Source organism: Sapajus apella, unplaced genomic scaffold (assembly GCF_009761245.1).
Source record: "Sapajus apella isolate SASKATOON/1434 unplaced genomic scaffold, GSC_monkey_1.0 scaffold3, whole genome shotgun sequence".
NCBI lineage: Eukaryota > Metazoa > Chordata > Mammalia > Primates > Cebidae > Sapajus > Sapajus apella.
Window position 1 is genome coordinate 27,271,981 of NW_022436943.1, and position 21,858 is coordinate 27,293,838.

At 47.4% G+C, this 21,858-nt stretch overlaps 1 protein-coding gene and 1 pseudogene across 8 annotated transcripts in view; one reads left to right on the top strand and one right to left on the bottom strand.

The window, feature by feature from the left end:
• Positions 1-1,871: 1,871 nt before the first annotated feature.
• LOC116532282 lies at positions 1,872-3,362 on the top strand (annotated as a pseudogene).
• Positions 3,363-17,403: 14,041 nt separating this feature from the next.
• AZIN1 (antizyme inhibitor 1) overlaps positions 17,404-21,858 on the bottom strand; it is a 39,008-nt gene continuing 34,553 nt past the window's right edge. For 5 of the 8 annotated variants that reach the window (XM_032251393.1, XM_032251416.1, XM_032251402.1 and 2 more), the window contains 3 exons: positions 20,846-20,961; positions 20,295-20,509; positions 17,404-19,735 (listed from right to left, as the gene is read on the bottom strand). In XM_032251393.1, the coding sequence (XP_032107284.1) occupies positions 19,624-19,735; positions 20,295-20,509; positions 20,846-20,961 (443 nt within the window). In that variant the 3' untranslated portion in view covers positions 17,404-19,623. The remainder of the gene's footprint in view (positions 19,736-20,294; positions 20,510-20,845; positions 20,962-21,858) is intronic. The other 3 variants (XM_032251405.1, XM_032251406.1, XM_032251411.1) reach the window with 1 other exon arrangement.

Genomic DNA, 21,858 nt, shown 5'->3' on the forward strand with positions numbered 1-21,858 from the left:
GGTGCTCAGCCTGAAGGAAAAATGGGAAGTTGGAGGTTGTGGTGTTTGTGGTTTATGCCACAGCCCCTTCCTGCACCTGGCCTCAGCTCCCAGGATACCCACCCCCCACTGGGCCAGGCCGCCGGACTTCCCGAAGGCCAACGGATAAAGTCCAGGACCTTCCACCACTGACACTTTCCAAACCTATCCTTAGCCACTATTTCTTCTCTCTGATGTCACAGGACTCTGCATCTTGTCCCATCTCAGCAAAATTAGACCGCTTGGTTTCCCAAGAGCTGTCATTCTGAACTCTTTTCCACAGGCGCCTGGAGCACAGGGCTTCCCAGAAGTCTAATTCAATGCTATTTTGAGCTGGGTTAGATTGGCAGAAATGAACCGCCCACCCTTGGAAAAGTCACACTTGGGAAAAGTCTGCCGCACCAGAGGTGGACCAGGAGCTCTTTCTCAGCATGAGTTTGAATGGGGGGTCATAGGGAGCAAGGAGACACTCACATGGTCCCTGCAAAGCTGTGCTGACAGACAGCTCGGGACAGATCCAGACCCGTTCTCTTCACCCAGCTGTTATGCCTCTTCTGCCTGCAAGATGAGACAGACACCTCCCCCCCCCACCCCAGGCTGGCATCATTTGTTGAGGCATGGCTTGTAAAGAACAAGTTCAAATCCCGGAAAAAGGCTGAATTCCAGCTGGAGGCCCACCAATGACAGCCCTGTCTTGCTATCCTGGGGGGCATGACATGGGTGGGCAGGGTGTGATGGGGTAGGGAGAAGGAAACTCAACCACCAGTGGGTGCTTGCTGCCTCACTCTGTCCTCCTGGCTCCACCTCACCCTTCCTTCCTGCCTGCCTGCTTGGTGTAGTCAGGGAAATCTACGGGGTTTAAAGAAGCTTCCAGAAGTCACTTAGTCCCCTGCAGGTACATGCTTTTTTTAGGGTCTCTTGCTCCTTTCAGCATTCTAGAACCACAGATGCAGCCTCTCAGAGTGGTTACTGAGCACCAACTCAGTGGCAGATCATAGGGCCCAGCCTTGTTACAGCGAGGAAGGTGACTCTCAGTGGACTGCAGCTCTTGAATTCCTTTACCCTGGGACATACATCCTTCCAGTCCCATCCCATGATGGTGACAGGGTCTGTGATCATCGGTGGGGGTCAGGTTAGGCCAGTGCAGTTCTTCAAGTCTGACCCCAAGCAGACAACACCAGTCCCCAAGAGTAGGGCTCAGCCACAGCTGCTCCCACCAAAGGGAACTGGGTGGGCCCTGTTATCCAGACACAAATGTCTGCTGGTGCCCTAGGGCCCGGGGTGTCCAAAGGTGGTTCTTTTCCTCCCCCAGAAACTTGGCCCGAGGCCTTTCCCAGCAAGTGCCTCCCCCTTCTCCCGCTCTCGGGTTCCCTTCCCAGGCCACCCTGGGGTGGGCCCAGCCACCCACTCAGTGTGGGCTTCAGCACGTGGCTGTGGGGCAGCGCGTTTCCTCCCCGCCCTGGCAGCTCTGCAGAGGGTGGCTTTCGCCCTCTCTTCTCCCCCTTCCCCGTGACTTCTTGTAAAAGGCTCCGGCGCCCCCACCCACCTCCGCCCTCCCGCGGCTGCCAGACCGGTGCCTGCCCCCGCCTCCCCCGGCGGCCGCGCTCTCTCCCCGCCCCTGGCAGCGGGCTCCGCTTCGGAAACTGTTGACTCAGAGGGTGGCCGGGCGGCCAGCGTCTGATGTCAGCCTGGAGGTGGGCCAGGTAGTGCAGGTGGGCGGCGCTGTGAGCTAGGGAGGAAGGGTGCGGGGCGCGGGGCCGCGCCGGGTGGGCGCCCGCGGCGGGCGTGGGGGCTGCGCTCGAGGCTCCCGGCTGCGCGCTGCGCGCTGGGCCTTGGCGGCGGCCCGGGCGCCCGTGACTCAGGGTGCGTCACCGGAGCAGATGCCCGGGGCGGCTGGAGGCTCCCCGGCTCCCGCTGACTCATCAGAAAGCCCTGCTGCGCGGCCCGGGGGCGGGGGGACGTGGGGGACCGCCGGGAGCGGCCGGGCAGGCGGCAGCCGAGGTCGTTTGAGGCGCGCGGAGCCGGAAAACCCCAAGGAGGCGGCTGGGCAGGGGCGGGGCGACCGGCACTGACCGGGTCACCTGCAGCGCGGGCTGACGGCTGGCGACCGAAGGAGGGAGCCAGTCCCCCACCCCAGCAGCCGCTTCCGAAGCCTGCCCCCTTCCACTGCCAAGCGGCACCCCACGGGCCCCAGCCAAGGCGCCCCCGCCCCGTGTCGCACGCGCGGCGTTATCGGGAGAAGGCGGTTTCTGGGCACCAGCGCGGGCCTCGGTGGCACCCGAGGTCGCTGGGGTCTTCCCCCTCCCGTTAAGATTCTGGGTCCTCTGTGGGAAGAGCTTTCATTCCCCGCCCCACTCACCCCGACCCTCTCCGGGGGAGGCTTCACTGGCACTGTAGACACCACGTGCTGGGTAAAAAAGCCTGGTCCCAGCGCTTTCCTGTCACTTACTGCTAACCACAAGGCCCCGTGGCACTCAGGAAATGCGGCAGGGGGGGCCGGAGAACTCTCAGGAACGGGTGTGGACAGAGAGGAGGCTTCCACCCTGTCCTGGAACAGGGACACAGTCCATGGCATTCAAAAGAGGGGGGAGACTCCTCTGCACGGCGCCTCCCGCCCCCGGGACAGGTGGAGAAGGGGGTCTGACGGGTCCTCACCCTCACTGCATTTATAGTCCGGGCACACCTGAGCAGTGCGGCAGGAGGGCGCTGTGGAGTGCAGGCCCACGCAGACGCCGCGGTAGGGGCTTCCTGGTGGAGGGGGCAGTAGGGCAGGGGCTTTGAAGAGGAGGGACTTGAACGGATCAGAAAGGACATTCCAGACAGAAACAAATGCCTGAAACCCAAACCAAGAAGCAAGAAAGAGAAGATTTCGTTCTGGGAATGGCAGGGAGTCCAGTTTAACTGGAAGACCTGAGGCTCAGAGATGCATCACAGCCTAGAGGCCCAAATGTGAACCTCAGACGCAGGCACAGTGGCCCAGGAGTCACGGGGTTCTGCCCGCTGCCCTGGGGGGAACCCAGTCATGCCAGTTCCCAGACAGATGGATTCCTTCCAAGAATTCCACAGTACTGCTCAGTCCCAGCCGCCAAGACTCCTGGCCTTGGATGGCTGCTGTCTAATGCAGATCCTCTTTTGTCCAGATTTCAAATATTTTTCCTATTCTGTCCTTTGATCACTAACGTTTGTGTTGATCTACATCAGCATCTCTCAATCCTGACAGCACTCTGAAATTACCTAGGGGTGCTTTAAAAAAAACAAAAATGGGCCAGAAGCAGTGGCTCACCTCTGTAATCCCAGCACTTTGGGAGGCAGAGGTGGGTGGATCACCTTAGGTCAGGAGTTCGAGACCAGCCTGACCAACATGGAGAAACCCCGTCTCTATTAAAAATACAAAATTAGCCAGGTGTGGTGGCACATGCCTGTAATCCCAGCTACTTGGGAGGCTGAGGCAGGAGAATTGCTTGAACCCGGGAGGCAAAGGCTACAGCGACCCAGACCATGCCACTGCATTCCAGCCTGGGCAACAAGAGCGAAACCCTGTCTCAAAAAACAAACAAATAAAAAAACAAAAACGTTGATGCATAGGCCCCTCCAGGAAATCTGATTTCATTGGTCTAGGGTGGGGCCCAGCCATCAGTAGACTTTTAAAGAGCAGTTAGAGAGGAGAACCACTAATGGAGGTGCTCACCAGGGAGGGTCCAGGTCAGACCCCTACAAAAGAGCGCAGCCTCCTGGCCTTCAGACCCAACTGGGACAAACCCTGAGAACAGCCTTGGCAGACCTCCAGGGGCAGCTGGACTCCCTGAGCTGGGAGTTGCAGTCTCTTCCAGGCATCCACTCTGCAGCGGAGGCCAACGTTTCCAACAGGAAGGGAGGGTGAGGCTTCTATTTGTTTCACAAGAGCCAGCTGACCTTTGAAGCTAGTGATAACCCCCACGAACCTTACTGGTGGGAGAACGAGGCACTGCAGCCAGTTCCCATCAACCTCACATATCTGCAAGGGGCCCCAAGGCGGATGTGGCACCCTCCCCTGTAACGCTATGCCTCAGAGGAGGAGGCCCAGCCATGGCCAGATGGGGGATCTGGGGAACAGGTCCTCTGCTTTCTGGGAGAATGGAGGTGAAAATTCCTGCCCCCAGAGGTTCTTGTTGGGAGTGTTGAGATAAATCTCCTAGCAGTGCTCAGGATGGGGAGAATTTTCAGTGACCGTTCCCTTCCTCCGGTTTTGCTAGTAACTCTTTTCGAAGATTTAGGGAGAGTTTCCAAGTCTGGGCCTCACCACTCTTCACTCAGCATCTGACCATCCCCACCTCCCGGATCTACACGGTTCAGAGGAGGACCCGGAAGGGGGAAGGTCAGGCTGAGGAACTTGACACTTGGCCTCCCTGCTGCAAGGGAAATGACATCCGTTACCAAGCAGGTGACCAGCTGTCCTTTCCCAAGACTGAAAAGCAGAAATACCTCCCAGGGCCCAGAGGGGCTGAGAGAACTATAGGAAGAATTTCCTGACAAAGGACAGTGTTGCCTCAAGGACTCATGAGGTTCTATGAAAATAAGAAACTCCTGAGCACCAGACCCTTCATCACCAAGGATTGTTGTTCCCATCTGACAGCTGAGAAAACTGAGGCTGAGAAACCTGTAATAACTTGCTGAAGCAGCAACCAGTGCGCCATGTAGCTGAAATCTGAAGATCAGCAGTTAAAAGTGGTGGGGTAAGCCCTCCCTGACTTAGCTCTAAGAGCCTAGGCTTGTGTGTTTTTCTGCCCAAGCCTCGGCATCAGAGTCCTGCAGAAGTCACGCCTAATCCTAGGGGTGCGGGCTTTAAACCCAGGGAGAAAGCATGTTATTGGAATACTCCCGCACTTTTCTCCCTTTGAATCCCACCACGGAAAGAAAATGCTATGAAGTATACCCAGTATTTGCTGGAGGTATTTCCTAGCAAGAAAATGAAGGCGATTGTCAACGGCCTCTGGAAATATACAGCAGGGTGCAGAAGACGGCCCCTTCTTAGAGGGCGGGCTGGACAGTGCTGCTTCCCCTTAGGCACTGGCGGCAGAAAGACAAAGCCTGGTAATTCTGCTCTTGGGATTCTCCCTGGCACCTCTCCTTGTAGGTCACAAGCTTCCTGACGCGATAGCCCGTGGCCCTACTAGAAGCAAAGATACTCCTTTTCCCATTTTACAGATCAGGAAACTGAGGCTGGACAGAAACTGGGAGTGGATCTGACTCCGATCCATAAATTCTTTACCTGGTCCCGAAAAGAGGCCCTGGCAACCGACTGTGGACAGGAGGGGAACCCGCCCGCTGTCCCAGGCAGGGCTCTCCCGGCTGCGGGACGGCCGAGGCGCGGCGGGGCGTGGAGCGGAAGGAGCGGGCTTGGCGCGCACTCGCGGAGACCCAGGCGGGGTTCGAGCGCCGAGGAGGCGCCCATTTCCCTTCCTCCTCCCCTGGGAACGCAGCGCTGAGGATAGGGCCCGGCCGCGGCCCCCTCCATCCGCCTCGGCCGCCAGGTGCCCCGAAGCCCGGCCTCCCCTCCCGCCCCCGCGCCTGTTCCCGGCGTAGCCCGAGCCGCTGCGGTCACGTCTTCCCATCCTGCCCCAAAGTACTAGCCAGCCGCGGCCGCGCGGACCCCGCGCGGGGTGGGAGGGCGGGTTGCTCAGGGGCCCCGCCCCGCCCGCTGCGCCCAGGGGAGAGGCGCGGGTGAGGCGCAGCGCTGCAGCCACCGCCCCTGCCCGGCGCTCGGCGAGCGGGGGCGGGGCGGGGAGAGGCCCAGCCGGGGAAGCCGCGAGGCAGTGCCTGCAGGGCGGCGCGCGGGCGGGTGTTGCTGGGGAGAAAAGCGCGGCACGGCCCCGCCCGAGCCCCGCGGGTACAGCGCTCTCTGCTGGTATGAGTCGAGAACTGCACGGAGACCGCGCCCGGACCTACGACCACCAGAGGACTGGAGAGACTGGAGAGAAGGGAGGGGCGGGAGAGGCTGGGCGCCGGCCCGCCAGAGGCTAAAGACCATCATCCACTTAAAAAAAAAGCAACCTAATTCGTATTGGAACATCTCTGTATACCCCATGAATATTTATAATTAATATACATCAATTAAAAAAATTGTTTAATACACTGAAATAAACTAAGAAAAACCTAATTTAATAATGAGTCATAGGCGTTGCAGGACATTTGGAAATGTGGAGAAGAAAAAAAGAAAAAGAATCATTCATCATACCTTTATCTAGAAAGAAGCACTTAGAATATCTGTGTCTGTCTTTCCAGGGCTTCCTATCTTCAAATCTGTGCTTGTATGCATTCTTTAGAGAACAAAAAGGCTGGTGGTGACTCATACCAGTAATTCCAACTACTCAGGAGGGCGAGGCTCGAGGATCGAGAGCATGGTGAGTATCTCTTGAGCCCAGGAGTTGAAGGTTGCAGTGAGCTATGATGACACCACTGCACTCCAACCTGGGTGACAGAGTAGGGAGGGCCTTATCTCCAAATTAATAAATAATACAATATTGTCAGCTTTGTGAAGGCAGAGGCCTTATTTTGTTCACTGCTCTATCCAGTGCCTGGAGCACTGGTAGTTGTCTGTCTGGGTGCTCAAAAACCATTTATTGTTTCTACCAAAATGTGATTATGCCTTATATAGAAGGGCCCATTATTTTTAGCATACTTAAATTTCCTAGTATGAGGCCCTGACCCCCCAATGAGAGTATGTGAGAGATGGACTGTCCATTGGCCTCTTTAACAAGAATCTGGAGACCAGATGTGTTTGGAATTTCAAATTATTCATAGTGTACATGTAAGGTGACTCTACCATGCTCAGTCCCACCACAAGTTTGCTCCTTCAAAGCCATGACTCCTGTAGTCTCACAAGTTTATGATAATCCTATCCGTGCCTGTCTCCCTCAGGAAACTGCACTGTCTGGTTTGCTCATCGTGGTATTCCCAGCATGGAGTAGGTGCTCCATAAATATATGTTGGATGCATGTGTGAATGAATGAATGATGAATATTCTGTCCTGTTTGCCTTTCCTGGAGTCATGTGTGGAGTTCTGGTCACGCCATCTCAGGACAAGCCCAGGAGAACCAGAATCATAGAAAGGGGGAGGTGTGTGTTTGCTTATCCATCTAACAGAGAGCATCTGTTATGTGCCAGGTTCTGTGCTAGGCTCTGGGGATCTAAAAATGATGCCGGCTGGGTGTAGTGGCTCATACCTGTAATCACAGCACTTTGGGAGGCTGAGGCAAGTGAATCACTTCAGGTCAGGAGTTCAAGACCAGCCTGAACAACATGGCAAAACTCCGTCTCTACTATTAAAAAAAAAAAAAAAAATAGCTAGGCGTGGTGGTGGGTGCCTGTGATCCCAGCTACTTGGGAAGCTAAGGCAGGTGAATCACTTGAATCTGGGAGGCGGAGGTTGCAGTGAGCTGAGATCTTGCCACTGCACTCCAGCCTGGGAGACAGAGTGAGACTCTATCTCAAAAATAAATAAATAAATAAATATTTTAAAATAAAAAGCAATGGCACAATGAGAAAAGAAAAGAAAAAAGATGCAGCATGTGTCTTCAGGAGCTATCAAAATATACAAACTGAAAGGACCCATCAGCAGGGGTGAAGCAGGGAGCAGGTGGCATACTCAAGGGTGTGGATAGGGGGTAGGATAGCCAGGGAATGGTCCAGTTCCCTGAGAACCAAAGGGGACAGGGCAAGAGGAGGGAGCAATTAACCAGACCTAGAGAGAGGCAGAGGGCAAGCTAAGTGCAGGGCCCCTTCGGGGGCTCCAGCCTCTGCTGGGAGATTCAGCTCGCCAGAGGCAACTGGACAGGAAGTGAGCCCAGGAATGACTGCCCTGACCTCACTGTCCTCCCCCAGGCTTCTCCACTCCGCTTTGCTTGAGCACAAAGCAAAGAGGAAGGGGAAACATTGAGGCAGTCCACAAACATCAGCCTGCAGGTGCAGAGCAGGCTGGATGGTGGGCGGCAGGGCAGCCGGAAGCCATCCGGCCCAAGAATGCAGCTTCGATAGGCAACAGGAACAGGGAAGATGTGATCACAGTCACAGATACCATGACCACAGGGTTGGCCTGGGCTGGGCTTGGGTGGGCAGAGAGAAGCCAGAAGCATATGACCCCTGCAAGAGGGGGTGTCATCAAATTAAGTAAAGTTGAGGCCAAAGCACAAAATATGATACTGTCAAAGCTCAGTATAAGACAAAGAAAAGGAAGTGTCACCTCACCCAGACTCTCCAAATGGAGGACCATGCCAAGGGTGATACCTCATGGGAAGATTCACCTGCAAATGTGGAGGATAAATGCATCACACACACACACACACATACACACACACACACACACACACACACACACACAAGCCGGGTATCTTAGGAAGGTGGAGGACAGAGAGGCAAGTGTCATGCTGGTGATTCAATGTGTCTCAGGTGTAGATCAGAAAGCTTAGTGGAGAAAAAAAACACATTCAAAACCTGCTTACAGCTGAGTATGTACCTATAGTCCCAGCTACTCGGAAGGCTTAGGTGGGAAGACAGCTCAAGCCCAGGTGTTCAAGACTAGCCTGGGAACATAGTGAAACCCCATCGCTAAAAAAAACTACACAAACAAAAACTTGCTTACAAAACACCCAGCTGGACTCATTGTGGCTTACAAAGACATTTAAGACTTGGTCTCTGAGAAACCAGTTGAGTGCTACCTTCAAGATCTTAACTTCTAAAACACAAAAATAGACCCACAAAGTCACAAGGCAATGTTTCTCAAAGCCACAGGGGAACTGTCTCCTACAGATAAAAAGATCCCTGCTTTGAGCCTAAATGAATCAGCCAAAGCCCGCTTTCTCCCAGGTACCTCCTTAACCACCTAACCCTACAAAAAACCCTTCCTAACCCTCTCATTGAGTGGCTCCAAAGGCTCGCCCAACATGTGGGTTCCTCTGATGCATCAAAGTAAGCAAACTTGGCTTTTTGTGGCAATAGGCACTTCCTTGGGGGGGCCTGACGTCTCAACAGCCATGACTTGAACTGAACATTTAACAATCCCATCTCTTGAGGCTGGGGTCTTCTGGAACATCCTCCCAAATCCCCACTGCCAGTTCCCATTCTGCTCAGAGCTCCGGCAGTTGTCTTGGTAGTCAGAAACCTATACTGTACTTTGCTGGGGACTCGAAGTAGCAAAGGCTTTTGCTACTGGGGATGGGGGCGGGGCCGGTGGGGGGAGTTGCTGTTGGGGAAGAAGGGCTTTAGAAAGGGGAGGAAAGTGAGGCAGGAATCCCCTCTTCCTCCCAGCTCCTCCACAAAGGACAGGAGCAGGGATGTAGAGATGCAAAGGTCAGGGAACCGGAGACACTTGTAACACTCAGAAGTGTGACAGAACGTAAGAGCTTAATACTATGTGAAATCAGCTCTGAACACTGAGAAACTCAGCAGTTGTTTGCTGCAACTTCCAAGGCACTATAGCAAATGTAATCCACAAGCGCCATTTAGTGGTAGGATCTGTCACTGCCAGCCAAGCCCTGAGCTCTGAGCGGTAGCCCCGCCGGGTGAGGAGTCTGTACTCAGTGCCCCTGAGGACTAGGATGAGATGGGCAGCCATCCACATCCCCCAGGGACAGCATTTAGCCTAATTGCCTCGGGCATTCTGCTCTGCAGTGTAGAAAACAAGCCTCGAAGGGAACTCTCCGAGCTGGGACTTGAAAGGCATGTGTCACCATGCCTGGTTAAATATATATATATATTTTTTTTTTTTTTTAATTTTTTTTTTTTTTTTTAGAGATGTCTTGCTGTGTTGTCCAGGCTGGTCTCAAACCCCTGGCCCCAAGCAATCACTCCACCTCCCTCTCCCAAAGTGCTGGAATTACAGGCCTGAGCTACTGGTGCCCTACCAGAGCTGGGAATTTATGGGGCACAGAACAAGCTGTGGCTGCTTGTACGTGACTGAGGTTGCATGGGCATTACAGTTGTTGACACCTGCCCAGCATGGCATCCCAGATATAAGATATGTAAGAGGGCAGTCTCAACTAACAAGTCGGATCACCTGCGGTGCCAGGCACTGTGATTGAGAGGGGCAGGCCTGTCTCTTCGGTGGAACCAAGAACTCAGCTGGAAGGCTCTCAAAGTCCACTGGGATAGAAGTGCCATGTGGCAGGGAACTAGGGCTATTTTGTTTACTGCTGTCTCAGTACAAGAATCTTGGATAGTGCCTGCCACTTAAATTAAAAAAGAAAGAAAAAAACTTGTTGGCTGGATAAATAAATGAATGGATGGATGATGAAGCCTCCATCATGCTGGGCTGTCAGTAGTCAAGGAGTGTGAGAGGGGCTGAGGAGTCTTGCGGGGTCCTTCAGAGCCTGGAAAGCTCAACTCCAGTCACAGTCCAGACAAGACTGTGAAGGGAGCGCTTACCACAGGTTAGAGAATTAATCCAGCCAGTTTCAGAAGCTCACCCTACAGCCACAAGGATGGTGGCCCGAGAAGAGATCCTAGTGGCAGAGACAGCAGTTGAAACCACCAAAATAGCCCAGCCAGGATGTGAGAGGGTGGAGCTGACCAGGTTCTAGAAGCAGGCATGGGTTCTGACCACTCTGGGTACAGACCAGGGCCAGGCCGTTTGTGCCTTGTCATCAGGCTGAGGCTGCAAGAGGGGAAGGAGAGAACTGGGTGATGGGCCTCTGAGTTGTTGGTTTGGGGGCTGAGTTATGGGAGAGAGAAATGACGGTGTTGAGGAAAAAAGGGGTCATTCGGGTTAAAGAAATCTCATGCCCTCAGGCCCTGGCTTGGCCGAAAGCCTGGACCCTGGGCTCACCCTCTGCTAGAGGAGAGGCCGCTGGAGGGTTGCCAAACAGCCACATCCCTCGGGAAGGGCCAGGCTCCTAAACCGTGGTGCAGGTGTCCCCAAGGGCTTACTTGATTGAGGGCGAAGTGACCTCAGAGGCCAGGAAGTCACCTGCCTCCCACAATACCTGAAGGCTATTAGCTGTTGTATTAGAAAGTAAAGGCATAAAAGAATTGGAAGTGGCAGAGGTAAAATGCTGGCAGTCAGCGTTAACAACAAAATCAGGCTTTGTGGCCAGGCATAGTGGCTCACACCTGTAACCCCAGCACTTTGGGAGGCTGAGGTGGGTGGATCACTCAAGGTCAGCAGTTTGAGACCAGTCTGGCCAACATGGCAAAACCCCATCTCTACTAAAAATACAAAAACTAGCTGGACATGGTGGTGGGTGACTGTAATCCCAGCTATCAGGAGGCTGAGGCAGGAGAATCACTTGAACCTGGCAGGTGGAGTTTGCAGTGAGCCGAGATCGTGCCACTGCACTCCAGCCTGGGCAACAGAGTGAGACTCTGTCTCAAAAAAATAATAAACTCAGACTTTTCTTGGTTTGGGGAAAGGAGAAAAGGGGGCTGGAATGACAAAATGAAAACAGGGAGGTGTCTAGAAGGCAGTGCCACACAATATTAAGGCAGGAGTCTCTGTTAGAAAGCTGTCAGGTGATTTTTAAAAATAGCTTTTTTAGGCCAGGCGCAGTGGTTCACGCCTGTAATCCCAGCACTTTCTAAGGCCGAGGTGAGCAGATCATGAGGTCAGGAGTTCAAGACCATCCTGACCAACATGGAGAAACCCTGTCTCTACTAAATACACACACAAAAAAAATTAGGCCGGGCGCAGTGGCTCAAGCCTGTAATCCCAGCACTTTGGGAGGCCAAGGCGGGTGGATCACGAGGTCAAGAGATCGAGACCATCCTGGTCAACATGGTGAAACCCCGTCTCTACTAAAAATACAAAACATTAGCTGGGCATGGTGGCACGTGCCTGTAATCCCAGCTACTGAGGAGGTTGAGGCAGGAGAATTGCCTGAACCCAGGAGGCGGAGCACATTACTGTGTCCATCACTGGGAACTAGCCTCTGCCACAGGTACTGCTTATCCAAGGTTATGCCTCCTTGAAAGGAGTGGCCTGTAGCCAATGACTGGCTAATGCTGGCTTAAAGTCCCAGCTGTCCTGTCTCAATTTGGTTCCGCTCTGGAGGGCCATCCCAGCTCCAGAACTCTCATATAAACCTTAAAACTCCCATATAAACTTGGTGCCAATAGTTCTTGAGGAAGTGATAAAAATGACAGCTTCAGTAGTTATACCCATAGTACTATGATTGATGACAACCGTGGAGTTGATCACTCTTTTCAGGTTTGTAGGGTTTTTTTTTTTTTTTTTTTTTTTTTTTTGAGACGGAGTTTCACTCATGTTACCCAGGCTGGAGTGCAATGGCGCGATGTCGGCTCACCGCAACCTCCGCCTCCTGGGTTCAGGCAATTCTCCTGCCTCAGCCTCCTGAGTAGCTGGGATTACAGGCACGCACCACCATGCCCAGCTAATTTTTTGTATTTTTAGTAGAGACGGGGTTTCACCATGTTGACCAGGATGGTCTCGATCTCTTGACCTCGTGATCCACCCGCCTCAGCCTCCCAAAGTGCTGGGATTACAGGCTTGAGCCACCGCGCCCGGCCATGTAGGGTTTTTAAATTTGAAAATAACAGTTAACAAGAATTTTTAAAATACTAAAGATACACAGCTTCACAGAATGTTTTATGTCTGGGTTTTCTACCTGAATGGAACTTCCTATAGGCAATTCAAAATGTGGGTGAAGTCTGAGTGGCATGCTGTAGGGTGATGGGGAGGAGACCAGATCCAGAGCCAGCCTGCCAGGCTGCAATCCTAACTCTACTGCTTACTCCTATCTATATGACCTTCTTTAAACAAATTTTTTTTAATTTTATATTTTACGGCTGGGTATGGTGGCTCACACCTGTAATCCCAGCAGGAAGGCCAAGGTGGTTGGATCACCTGAGGTCAAGAATTCAAGACCAGCCTGACCAACATGATGAAATCCTGTCTCTATTTAAATTACAAAAATTAGTCAGACGAGGTGGCCCACATCTGTAATCCCAGTTACTTGGGAGGCTGAGGCAGGAAAATCACTTGAACCTGCAGGGCAGAGGTTGCAGTGAGCCGAGGTTGCACCGCTGCACTCTAGCCTGGGCAACAAGATCAAAACTCCATCTTAAAAAAATATATTAAAAAAATTAAATATTTTTATTTAACATAGAAATGGGTTTCACCATGTTGCCCAGGCCGTCTCAAATTCCTGGGCTCAAGTGACCTACCCACCACGGGCTCCCAAAATGCTGGGATTATAAGGTGTGAGCCACCCCACCTGGTCTGTATGAACTTAAGTTCTGAGAAATGGGGCCATGAGTCTCTATCTCTCATAGGATGGCTCTGAAGATTAAGTTCATTTAGAAAACTAAACGGGAGAAGCAGTGTTGCAATGGCTGCGTGATCCTGCAGTCCCCTAGCTGGGCAATGGAACTTCCTTGCTGCTATCATGTACAACTACAGTAATGTTGGTCTTCTCATTGGTGCCACCGTATAGCACAGGGCTTACAGTCAAGGAAACAGGCGTCCTCAGCTTTTTAAAGAGGTCAACATCAGTTCAGTTTTCTTATCACCCATTATCCATCCTGGCCCTATGGCCTAAGTGTAAGAACAAGGATTTAAGATCAAACCTTGAAATATCTAAAGATTTGGGTCATACAGATGAGAGACGCTTGCTATTTTACCCCCTGAAAGACTTGACATGAGTAACCTTACCACACCTACTATCTCACTCCTGTAATACTTTACCTTCAAGAAAGGCCCATGATGCTTTTTCTAAAAGATTGTAATATTTGTGTATTTCTTTCCCATTTAACAAGTACTAACTGCACTACATTTTTAATTAGTTTCTGAGTTTTGTAATGTTGCACAAAGTTTGAGTGCTATGCCTGAACTCCATTTTTTCTATTGTACAATTTCACGATTTTTAGGAAAGCAAATGTCAAGTTACAGCAATGCATAAATGGGAGGGAGTGGTAGCATCATACCAATTGGAAAGGAGAGCACCATTTTCCTCCTCAGTGTGAACTTCTCATAAGCTCTGCACTATTATTCCCTTCCCTGACCTCCTATACATTGGTCCCAAATCCTCAGTCATATGGGGCAATAAGCAGCTAATGTTACCTAAACTTTTTTGAGACGGAGTCTCGCTCTGTCACCAAGGCTGGGGAGCAGTGGTATGATCTTGGCTCACTGCAACTTTTGCCCCCCTGGGGTTCAAGCAATTCTACTGCCTCAGCCTGCTGAGTAGCTGGGACTACAGGTGCCTGCCATGGTGCATGGCTAATTTTTGTATTTTTAGTAGAGATGGGGTTTCACCATCTTTGCCAGGCTGGTCTTGGAACTCCTGACCTTGTGATCCACCTGCCCCAGTCTCCCCAAGTGTTAGGATTACAGGCGTGAGCCATGGTGCCTGGCCTACCTAAACCCGTTCTTAATTTAAAATGTCTTTCTTTGGGGACCACTGAAGTTCTCTTCCCTCCTCTAGCAAGCTTTTAAAGTGTTGTTTACATTCTTGCCTCCAGCAGAACCACAGAATGAGAAAATGCTCTCACTTCATTTTTGTTGAGAATCTAACAATATGGAAGATTAGGTTCCAATCATGAATTAAATCTGAAGGGTATCACTCAGCACTAAAACATGTAGAGAAAATGCCTTGAGTGTACTGAGACAGGTTGATTGTGACATAAAAACACCAGAGTAGGCTGGGTGCGGTGGCTCACGCCTGTTATCACTTCAGGCCAGAAGCTCAAGACCCCCCATGGAAAGTAAAGCAATTTGAGAAACAGAAAATAGACTGGAAAGTAACAATGAACTCACAGAGCTAAAATTCTTAAACTTCAGCCAAGTGTCCCCTCCTCTGCATATTGTAAAAATTGAATAGGGACAAAGTTGTAGGCACAGGTGCACACCAGATGAAGTCAGGGGACTCGGGTTAAAAATAATCTTAAAAAGATATTGCATTATCTTTCCTACACAACCCCTCTTGCTCTATTGCCAATGCGGGATCACTTCATCTGCCACTCAACAGCAGATACTTAACTCTTTAATTGCCCATAACTGATCCAGTGCTTATCTTCCCATTAGGCCATCAGAACTAATCAACTGTGAAGCATTTTTGACAGACATAAGCAGTATGATGGTAGAATCAGGGTTTGAAAGACCACTTAACAGTGGAATTGCTTTAAAGCTGATGCCAGTTATATATATAGGTCAAGGAACTCAGGAGTGTAAAGATGGTCTTCTATATACTACTCCAAGACCACAAAAAAGGAGCATGTTGTATAGCTTAAGCTTTCTATAAATTACCGTTATAAAACTTTTTAGTCCGTTTCCAATAAACAAAACAAAATCCTCAACTGTGTAACATTAAAGTCACATTGCTTTTAGAGCCTAGGTGGTTTGTGTTCTTCTATCTACACTCCTTTCTGGGTGAGGACACGGTGTGATTTAGAAGATACGTGTAGTATAGGCCATCTGTATGCAAAGAAAAAACAATTGCTCGGTATGTCTGAGTAGGAACTGAGACTTTTCAGGTTAGCTTTAACAATGCAAATGCCAGTCAAGACCAGAACTAGTTCATTTCTTGTTCCTAGGCCAGGTTTATCCTCATTATGAAAGCCTGCTTCTGTAATTACTTGCACCACATCTTTTTCCTCTCAGGATGGATGTGATTCATAGAATTTATTCACAATTAAAATGTGGAAGACTAAATTTTTGTTTTATATTTTGACTGACTCCTGCCAACTTAAGTTTCTACTACTACTGTGCTTTTTTTCTTTTTGATGGAGCCTTGCTGTCACCCAGACTGGCATGCAGTGGCGTAATCTCTGCCAGGTTCAAGCAATTCTCCTGTCTCAGCCTTAAGTAGCTAGGATTACAGGTGTGTGCCACCATATCTAGCTAATTTTTGTATTTTTATTAGAGATGGGTTTTCACCATGTTGGCCAGGCTGGTCTCAAACTCCTGACCACAGGTGATCTGCCTGCCTCGGCCTCCCAAAGTGCTGGGATTATAGGTGTGAGCCACTGTGCCCAGCCTGTACTTGTAGATAAGTACTGTAAGGTTATAGTTAAATCAACTAAGTAACAAACAGCAATACAAAACCTTCCTCTGATGCCCAACTAAAAATCCAACTTATGACAAAGCAGAGAATGATCAAGTACAAGAGATCTTAACACCAAGCATCAACCACAGGCACTATCTGCCATTTGCTTCCATGCGCCAGGCACTTTCAAGGCCTGGTAAAGTTCTAGTGTCTTCATCCTACAGCAGAAAACCAAGGCCCAGAGCAACTTGTCTAAATCAACATAATGTAACAGGTAATAAGAGTTGTTTTTCCCAGGCATCAAAGAGGGAAAAAAGGAACAAAAAAAAAAAAATTGTTTATAGCAGCACCTTACAGCTGTTACATCCTTACCACCTTATTATGAAGCTGCTACTTTACTACCATCGTTTTCTTTATTAGAGATAGGGTCTTACTTCGTCGCCCAGGTTGGAGCGGAGCCTCCACCTCCTGGGCCCAAGCGATCCTTCCACCTCAGCCTTTTGAGTACTGCGACTATAGGTAAGGATCATGCCCGGCTAATTTTACATTTTTTTGTGTGGAGACAGGGGTGCTCCCTGTTGCCCAGGCTGGCCAAACTCCTGAGCTCACGCAATCCTTTCACCTAAACCTTCCAAAGTGCCGGGACTTACAGGCATAAGCCACTGTGCCTTGCCTTACCACCATTTTTCAGCTGGGAAAACTGAAGCACAAAAGGGTTAGGTGACTAGCCTATGTTCAGACAGTAAATGGAAGAGGCAAGATTTGAGTCAAGCAGACTGGAAGCAAGGTCTACACCTTTACCACTCTATACTACTGTACTGCCTGAAAAATGAAGTAAATCTTTTAAGTCACTCTGAAAAATAGTCACCCAGTTAACTAAAGTGTTCAAAAGAGCAGAGATGTTGCTTTTCATTTCAGCGGAGTTCAGAAGACTTCTTAAGGCGAAGACAGGTTAGCAAACTAAAACTATAAAAAACAAGGAAGAACTGGTAATGCAGTGTTTTACTTAAACCTGACGAATGTAAAAATAAAAAATAATAATAAAAAAAACAAGGAAGAAAAAAGGAATTGAGCAATGTGTGGCTTTTCTAACCCAGTATTTCCATTTAATGGTATTAATGTCCATGTTTACTTGGAATAAATCTAGCTTGATTTGTATCAGTCTATTCATTTAGTCCAAGTTTAAAATTGTTAGGAGGCTAGTGAACTGAACTGTTTAGAAAATGCTGTCCTGGAAACAGTGCTCACATACATACTGGACTTTATCAAAATTTCATTGTTCTATATGTAACTCCCAGTATTTTTTTTTTAAAAGCAGAATCAACCTACTTTCCAATAAAGCAAGTCTGTTAATATACATAAAGCTGATATGTAAAATTTTACCTCTATTTTGGATAGAAGCCAAAGCAAAACATGAGGAATAAAAACATTTATCTATGCATTCAGAATCACACACAAGTTACCTTTACAGTTCAATTTACTATATAGAAATCACTTGGGTTTTATATTTTCAGTTAACTTTTGAACCAAGATTACAATATTATAACAAAAACTTTACATTAATTCAGAACTTTTTAGCATACCAAATTGAAATACACAGGTTCAAATTTCAGATTTATGGCAAACAGTCTTCAAATACAATACAGACATTTCTTAAAATTACCCTATCATTCACAAGTGGTATTTGCAACTCTGAGCTGTTTCACACAAACAGCTCTCCTACAGATATGGCAAAGTTGATATGCCATGAAGTTCAAAGCCAGTACAGCCAAGCCAAGGACTCAAAGTTGCACCATCTTTAAAAAGGTTTGACATTTCTGGACCACGACAATGCACAACATGTGAAGAAGGTAGGAAACAGTTCCCCCTCCTTGTTATGGTTTAAAAAATCTACAAGGTAGCTTGGAATTTTGCATAAAACTCCATATTATACCTTGGAAAAGTCCAAGGGTAATTTGATGGCGATAAATTGGGGTCCTACTTTTTTTAATTAATAGAACCCGAGAAATTCAAATGGGCATTAATCAAATCAAAAAATATTAAGCACCTACTGGTTTAAGAGAATTTATTAGAGATTCATGATCAATTTCTTTCCACCTCAAAATCAAGGTGTAAAACCAGCTATTAAGTGCATTCCAAACTTCTCCTATGTAGTACAGGTAGAATTTTCTGTCCATTGGCACCAAAGTGAAGTCACATTTCCTCTTGGGAGACAGAAATTCTGCACCTGAACATAGAGTAAGTTAGGAAAAAATGACCCCTGTTGTTTATTACTATTGTTATTCTCAGATCTAGGATTACTAATATACTAGCAGTAAACAAAGCAAAATCCTGGCAACAACTGTCAGGTTAGTGATGCTAACTCCCTTTCCCAATCACCACAAAATTTTAGTAAGAAAAGAATTAAAAGTAATGACTAAGCAGAACAAACGGGAATAACAGGAAGCTAAGGGAACAGCTCAAACCAAAATTAAAAATTCCTAAATTTGAAATCACTGCAATTGAAGAAAATAAGTGTGCTTTACCCCAACCCCATCCCAACTCTGAATTTAAACATTCCGTGCAAAAGAGCAACAGGTATCTGGATAAAGATGTAGCCCTTCTTTAAGTTTTAGTGCTCTGCAGTTTTCTGCAATTTTATTTCCCTCCCCCTAAGTTTATTCAAAGTATTTAACAGAATCTTCCATTTCAGCCAGAAGATTGTGATTCAAAGATTTACTAAGGTACTCTATGCAGTCTATCTATACAGAAACACCTATTTATTATTACAATTCATTTATGCAGGATTGACATTTTGGGTGTTAAAATTGTTAAACATCATGCTTACTGCACATCAACTCTCCATAATGAATCTGAACTTCACAATGATTTACCAAACACTTTACTTAAATTACTAATTAAATAACTGAAAAATGCACTGAGCCAAACAAAACTTAACTGGGATATTAAAAAAAACAAACAAAAAAAACCCTTCAAAACAGTCCGTATACACATCTATTTCAAAACTACCTTTGCTAGCTAGCCCCTTTCCCGAAGTTTTAGCCTGAAAAGACAGTAAAATCTACACAAAATTTTATTGCAATCATACAAGGGTTACATTAGGTCAAATACAACAAATCCTATGATGCAATTTTACATTTATTAAACTACAGTTCAAAGCACAAATTTACACATTCTAAATACACTAAACGTTATCTAATGAAGTCACACTGGTCTTTTGCTAACATGTGATATATCTGGGTGAAAGACATGAACTTTACAAGACTTTTAAACACAAATCCTTAGTATAAAAACTGTGTTCTTGTATGTAAACGGTTTAATGGGGAACCCAATTAATGGGCTTCCATCTCCACTAAGTCATCCATTTTGTTGCATATTTTATTTTAAACGCTTAAGGGGTAGGACAAACTGGTAGGTTTAAATCTGGATACATTATCCCCATTGAAATCTCCCATTATCCCCAATGAATTATAGATGAAAGCTGATTTTGTCTGGTCCCAAATAGCTATTACTAATAGTTTTTGTTGCCAAATAATTAAGAGAATAAGATCATTTAAATTACTTTTCCACACTGGAATGTTGACCAGACAAGCTTAACCTGCAACTTCAGATCTAAAGAAGCGTTAATGCCTGTTTAAGCTTCAGTGGAAAAGCTGTCTTCTTGGGTCAGCTGAATGCAAGAAGGCACAAAGAAGAAGTTCTTCATCATTGCATCGGAAGTAATTCCAGCATCTTGCATCTCATACCTACAAAGAAAAAAAAAATAAGCTAAATTCTGAATTTAAGCCCAAGACCACACAATCACATAACAAATGGATAATGAAATAGGACCAAAACTAGTCTTCCAAAAAAACCTGTCATTTTTCTATTATAGTCATGCATTGCAGAGTGATGTTTTGGTCAAAGACTAATATATGAAGGGGTGTACCTTAAGATTACCGTGGAGTTAAATTCCTATCACCTTGTTACATGGCAGCAATCATAATGTCATAGCACAATGTATTATCCTTTCTATGTTTAAGTATCTTTAGATACACAAATCTCACTGTGTTATAACTGCCAACAATACTAAACAGAGTAACATGCTGTACAGGTTTGTAGACTAGGGGCCTAGGAATGTAGTAGGCTATGCCATCATAGTTACCTAATGTGCACTTGTCAGAAAAAATTCCCATCATTAAGCAACTATACTTTGTAAGCAATACATAACTGTATTTCTAAGTTCAGCATTCATTACAGAATTAAAGCTTATTAGCAAGTCTTTAACAACAGTCAAATATCCCATCTGCTTTAAAATCACCTTACCAATCACTGAATGACATCATGTAATAAATGGCTGGCCTCTGAAAATCATTAAAAGCAGATGGTTCATGGAAAGAATCTGCTCCCATGTTATCAAAGATAAGCCAATCTCCCACATTCAGCTCAGGAAGAAGACAGCTTTCCACAATTTGATCAAGCTCATCACAGGATGGACCCCAAAGGCTGCTTGTAAACAGAGGCTCATCTTCCTTGTATTTCTGTAGGAACGGAATAGTTTTATCAATTCAATCTTTACTCATACCTACGCAGGTATTGAATTTGTGAGTAGATTAAGTATTTTTCACTGTCTCAGATCCAATGTGCTCACGGAAAAAAGGCCTAGAGCCAAGGGCACAGTGCTCCTTAAGCCTCAATGGTACCATTAACTTTATGCAAAGGCAACAAACTAAAAAGGAGACACCACCAGAAGAACACAAATCCTCAAAAAGGGCATTTTCCCCCATTCTAAAATGTTTTTCAAAATATTGGGAAGCGTCTTAAAAGTAACAGCTCAGTTTATAAACTGCCAAACAGGTTTTTCTGATAAAACTTGCCTTGTGAACCTCTGGAATGGTATTTAAGTCCTCAGAAAGTTTACTTGCAAAAGAACCATAAACACCATCATTCATATAATACATGAAGGCTGGTTCATCACTTCCGGTTTTTTCTACTGGAATAAAACAGAAAAGGAGAAAATGAATTTTTAGTTAGATGGCTAATATAAAACAAATTAATTTTCACAGTTCTCAAAATATTTAAAACTTAAAAAAAAAAAAAAAAAGACACATAGAGCACGCATTTCACAAAAGAAGATAACGAACGAGCCCAATAAAAAAGTGATCTAGGGCTGGACACAGTGGCTCACGCCTATAATCGCAGCACTTTGTGAGGCTGAGGTGGGGGATCACTTGAGGCCAGGAGTTCAAGACCAGCATGAACAACACATGGCAAAACCTGTCTTTACTAAAAATACAAAATTATCCAAGTGTGGTGGTACACGTCTGTAATCACAGCTACTTGCGAAGCTAGAGCACCAGAATCCCTTGAATCCAGAGGCAGAAGTTACAGTGAGCCAAGATCGAACCACTGCACTCCAGCCTGGGTGACAGGGTAAGACCCTGTCTCAAAAAGAGAGGGGAGGAGAGGGGAGGAGAGGGGAGGAGGGGGGGGGGAGAGGAGAGAGGAGAGAGAGAGAGAGAGAATGTATTAAGACTCTAGAAGCCTTTCTGGTAGTTGCTGTTTCAAAAAAGAGAAAGAAGATCAAGCAGCAAGGAAAAACAATTTTTAGTTTCTTTCCACATCAGGAAGAGGAAGGCAATATATAATATATGCTCAAGGAATTAAATATGTGTTTCAATGTGGAATTAAAAATAAAAGTTGAGATTGTGCCACTGCACTCCAGCCTGGGTGACAGAGTAAAACTCTGTCTTAGAGAAAAAACAAAAGTCACACAAACTCCACAAGGCCAGGTGTATTGGCTTAAGCCTGTAATCCTTAGCACTTTGGGAGGCTGAGGCAGATGGACCACTTGAGCTCAGTTTAGACCAGCCTGGGAAACGTGGAGAAA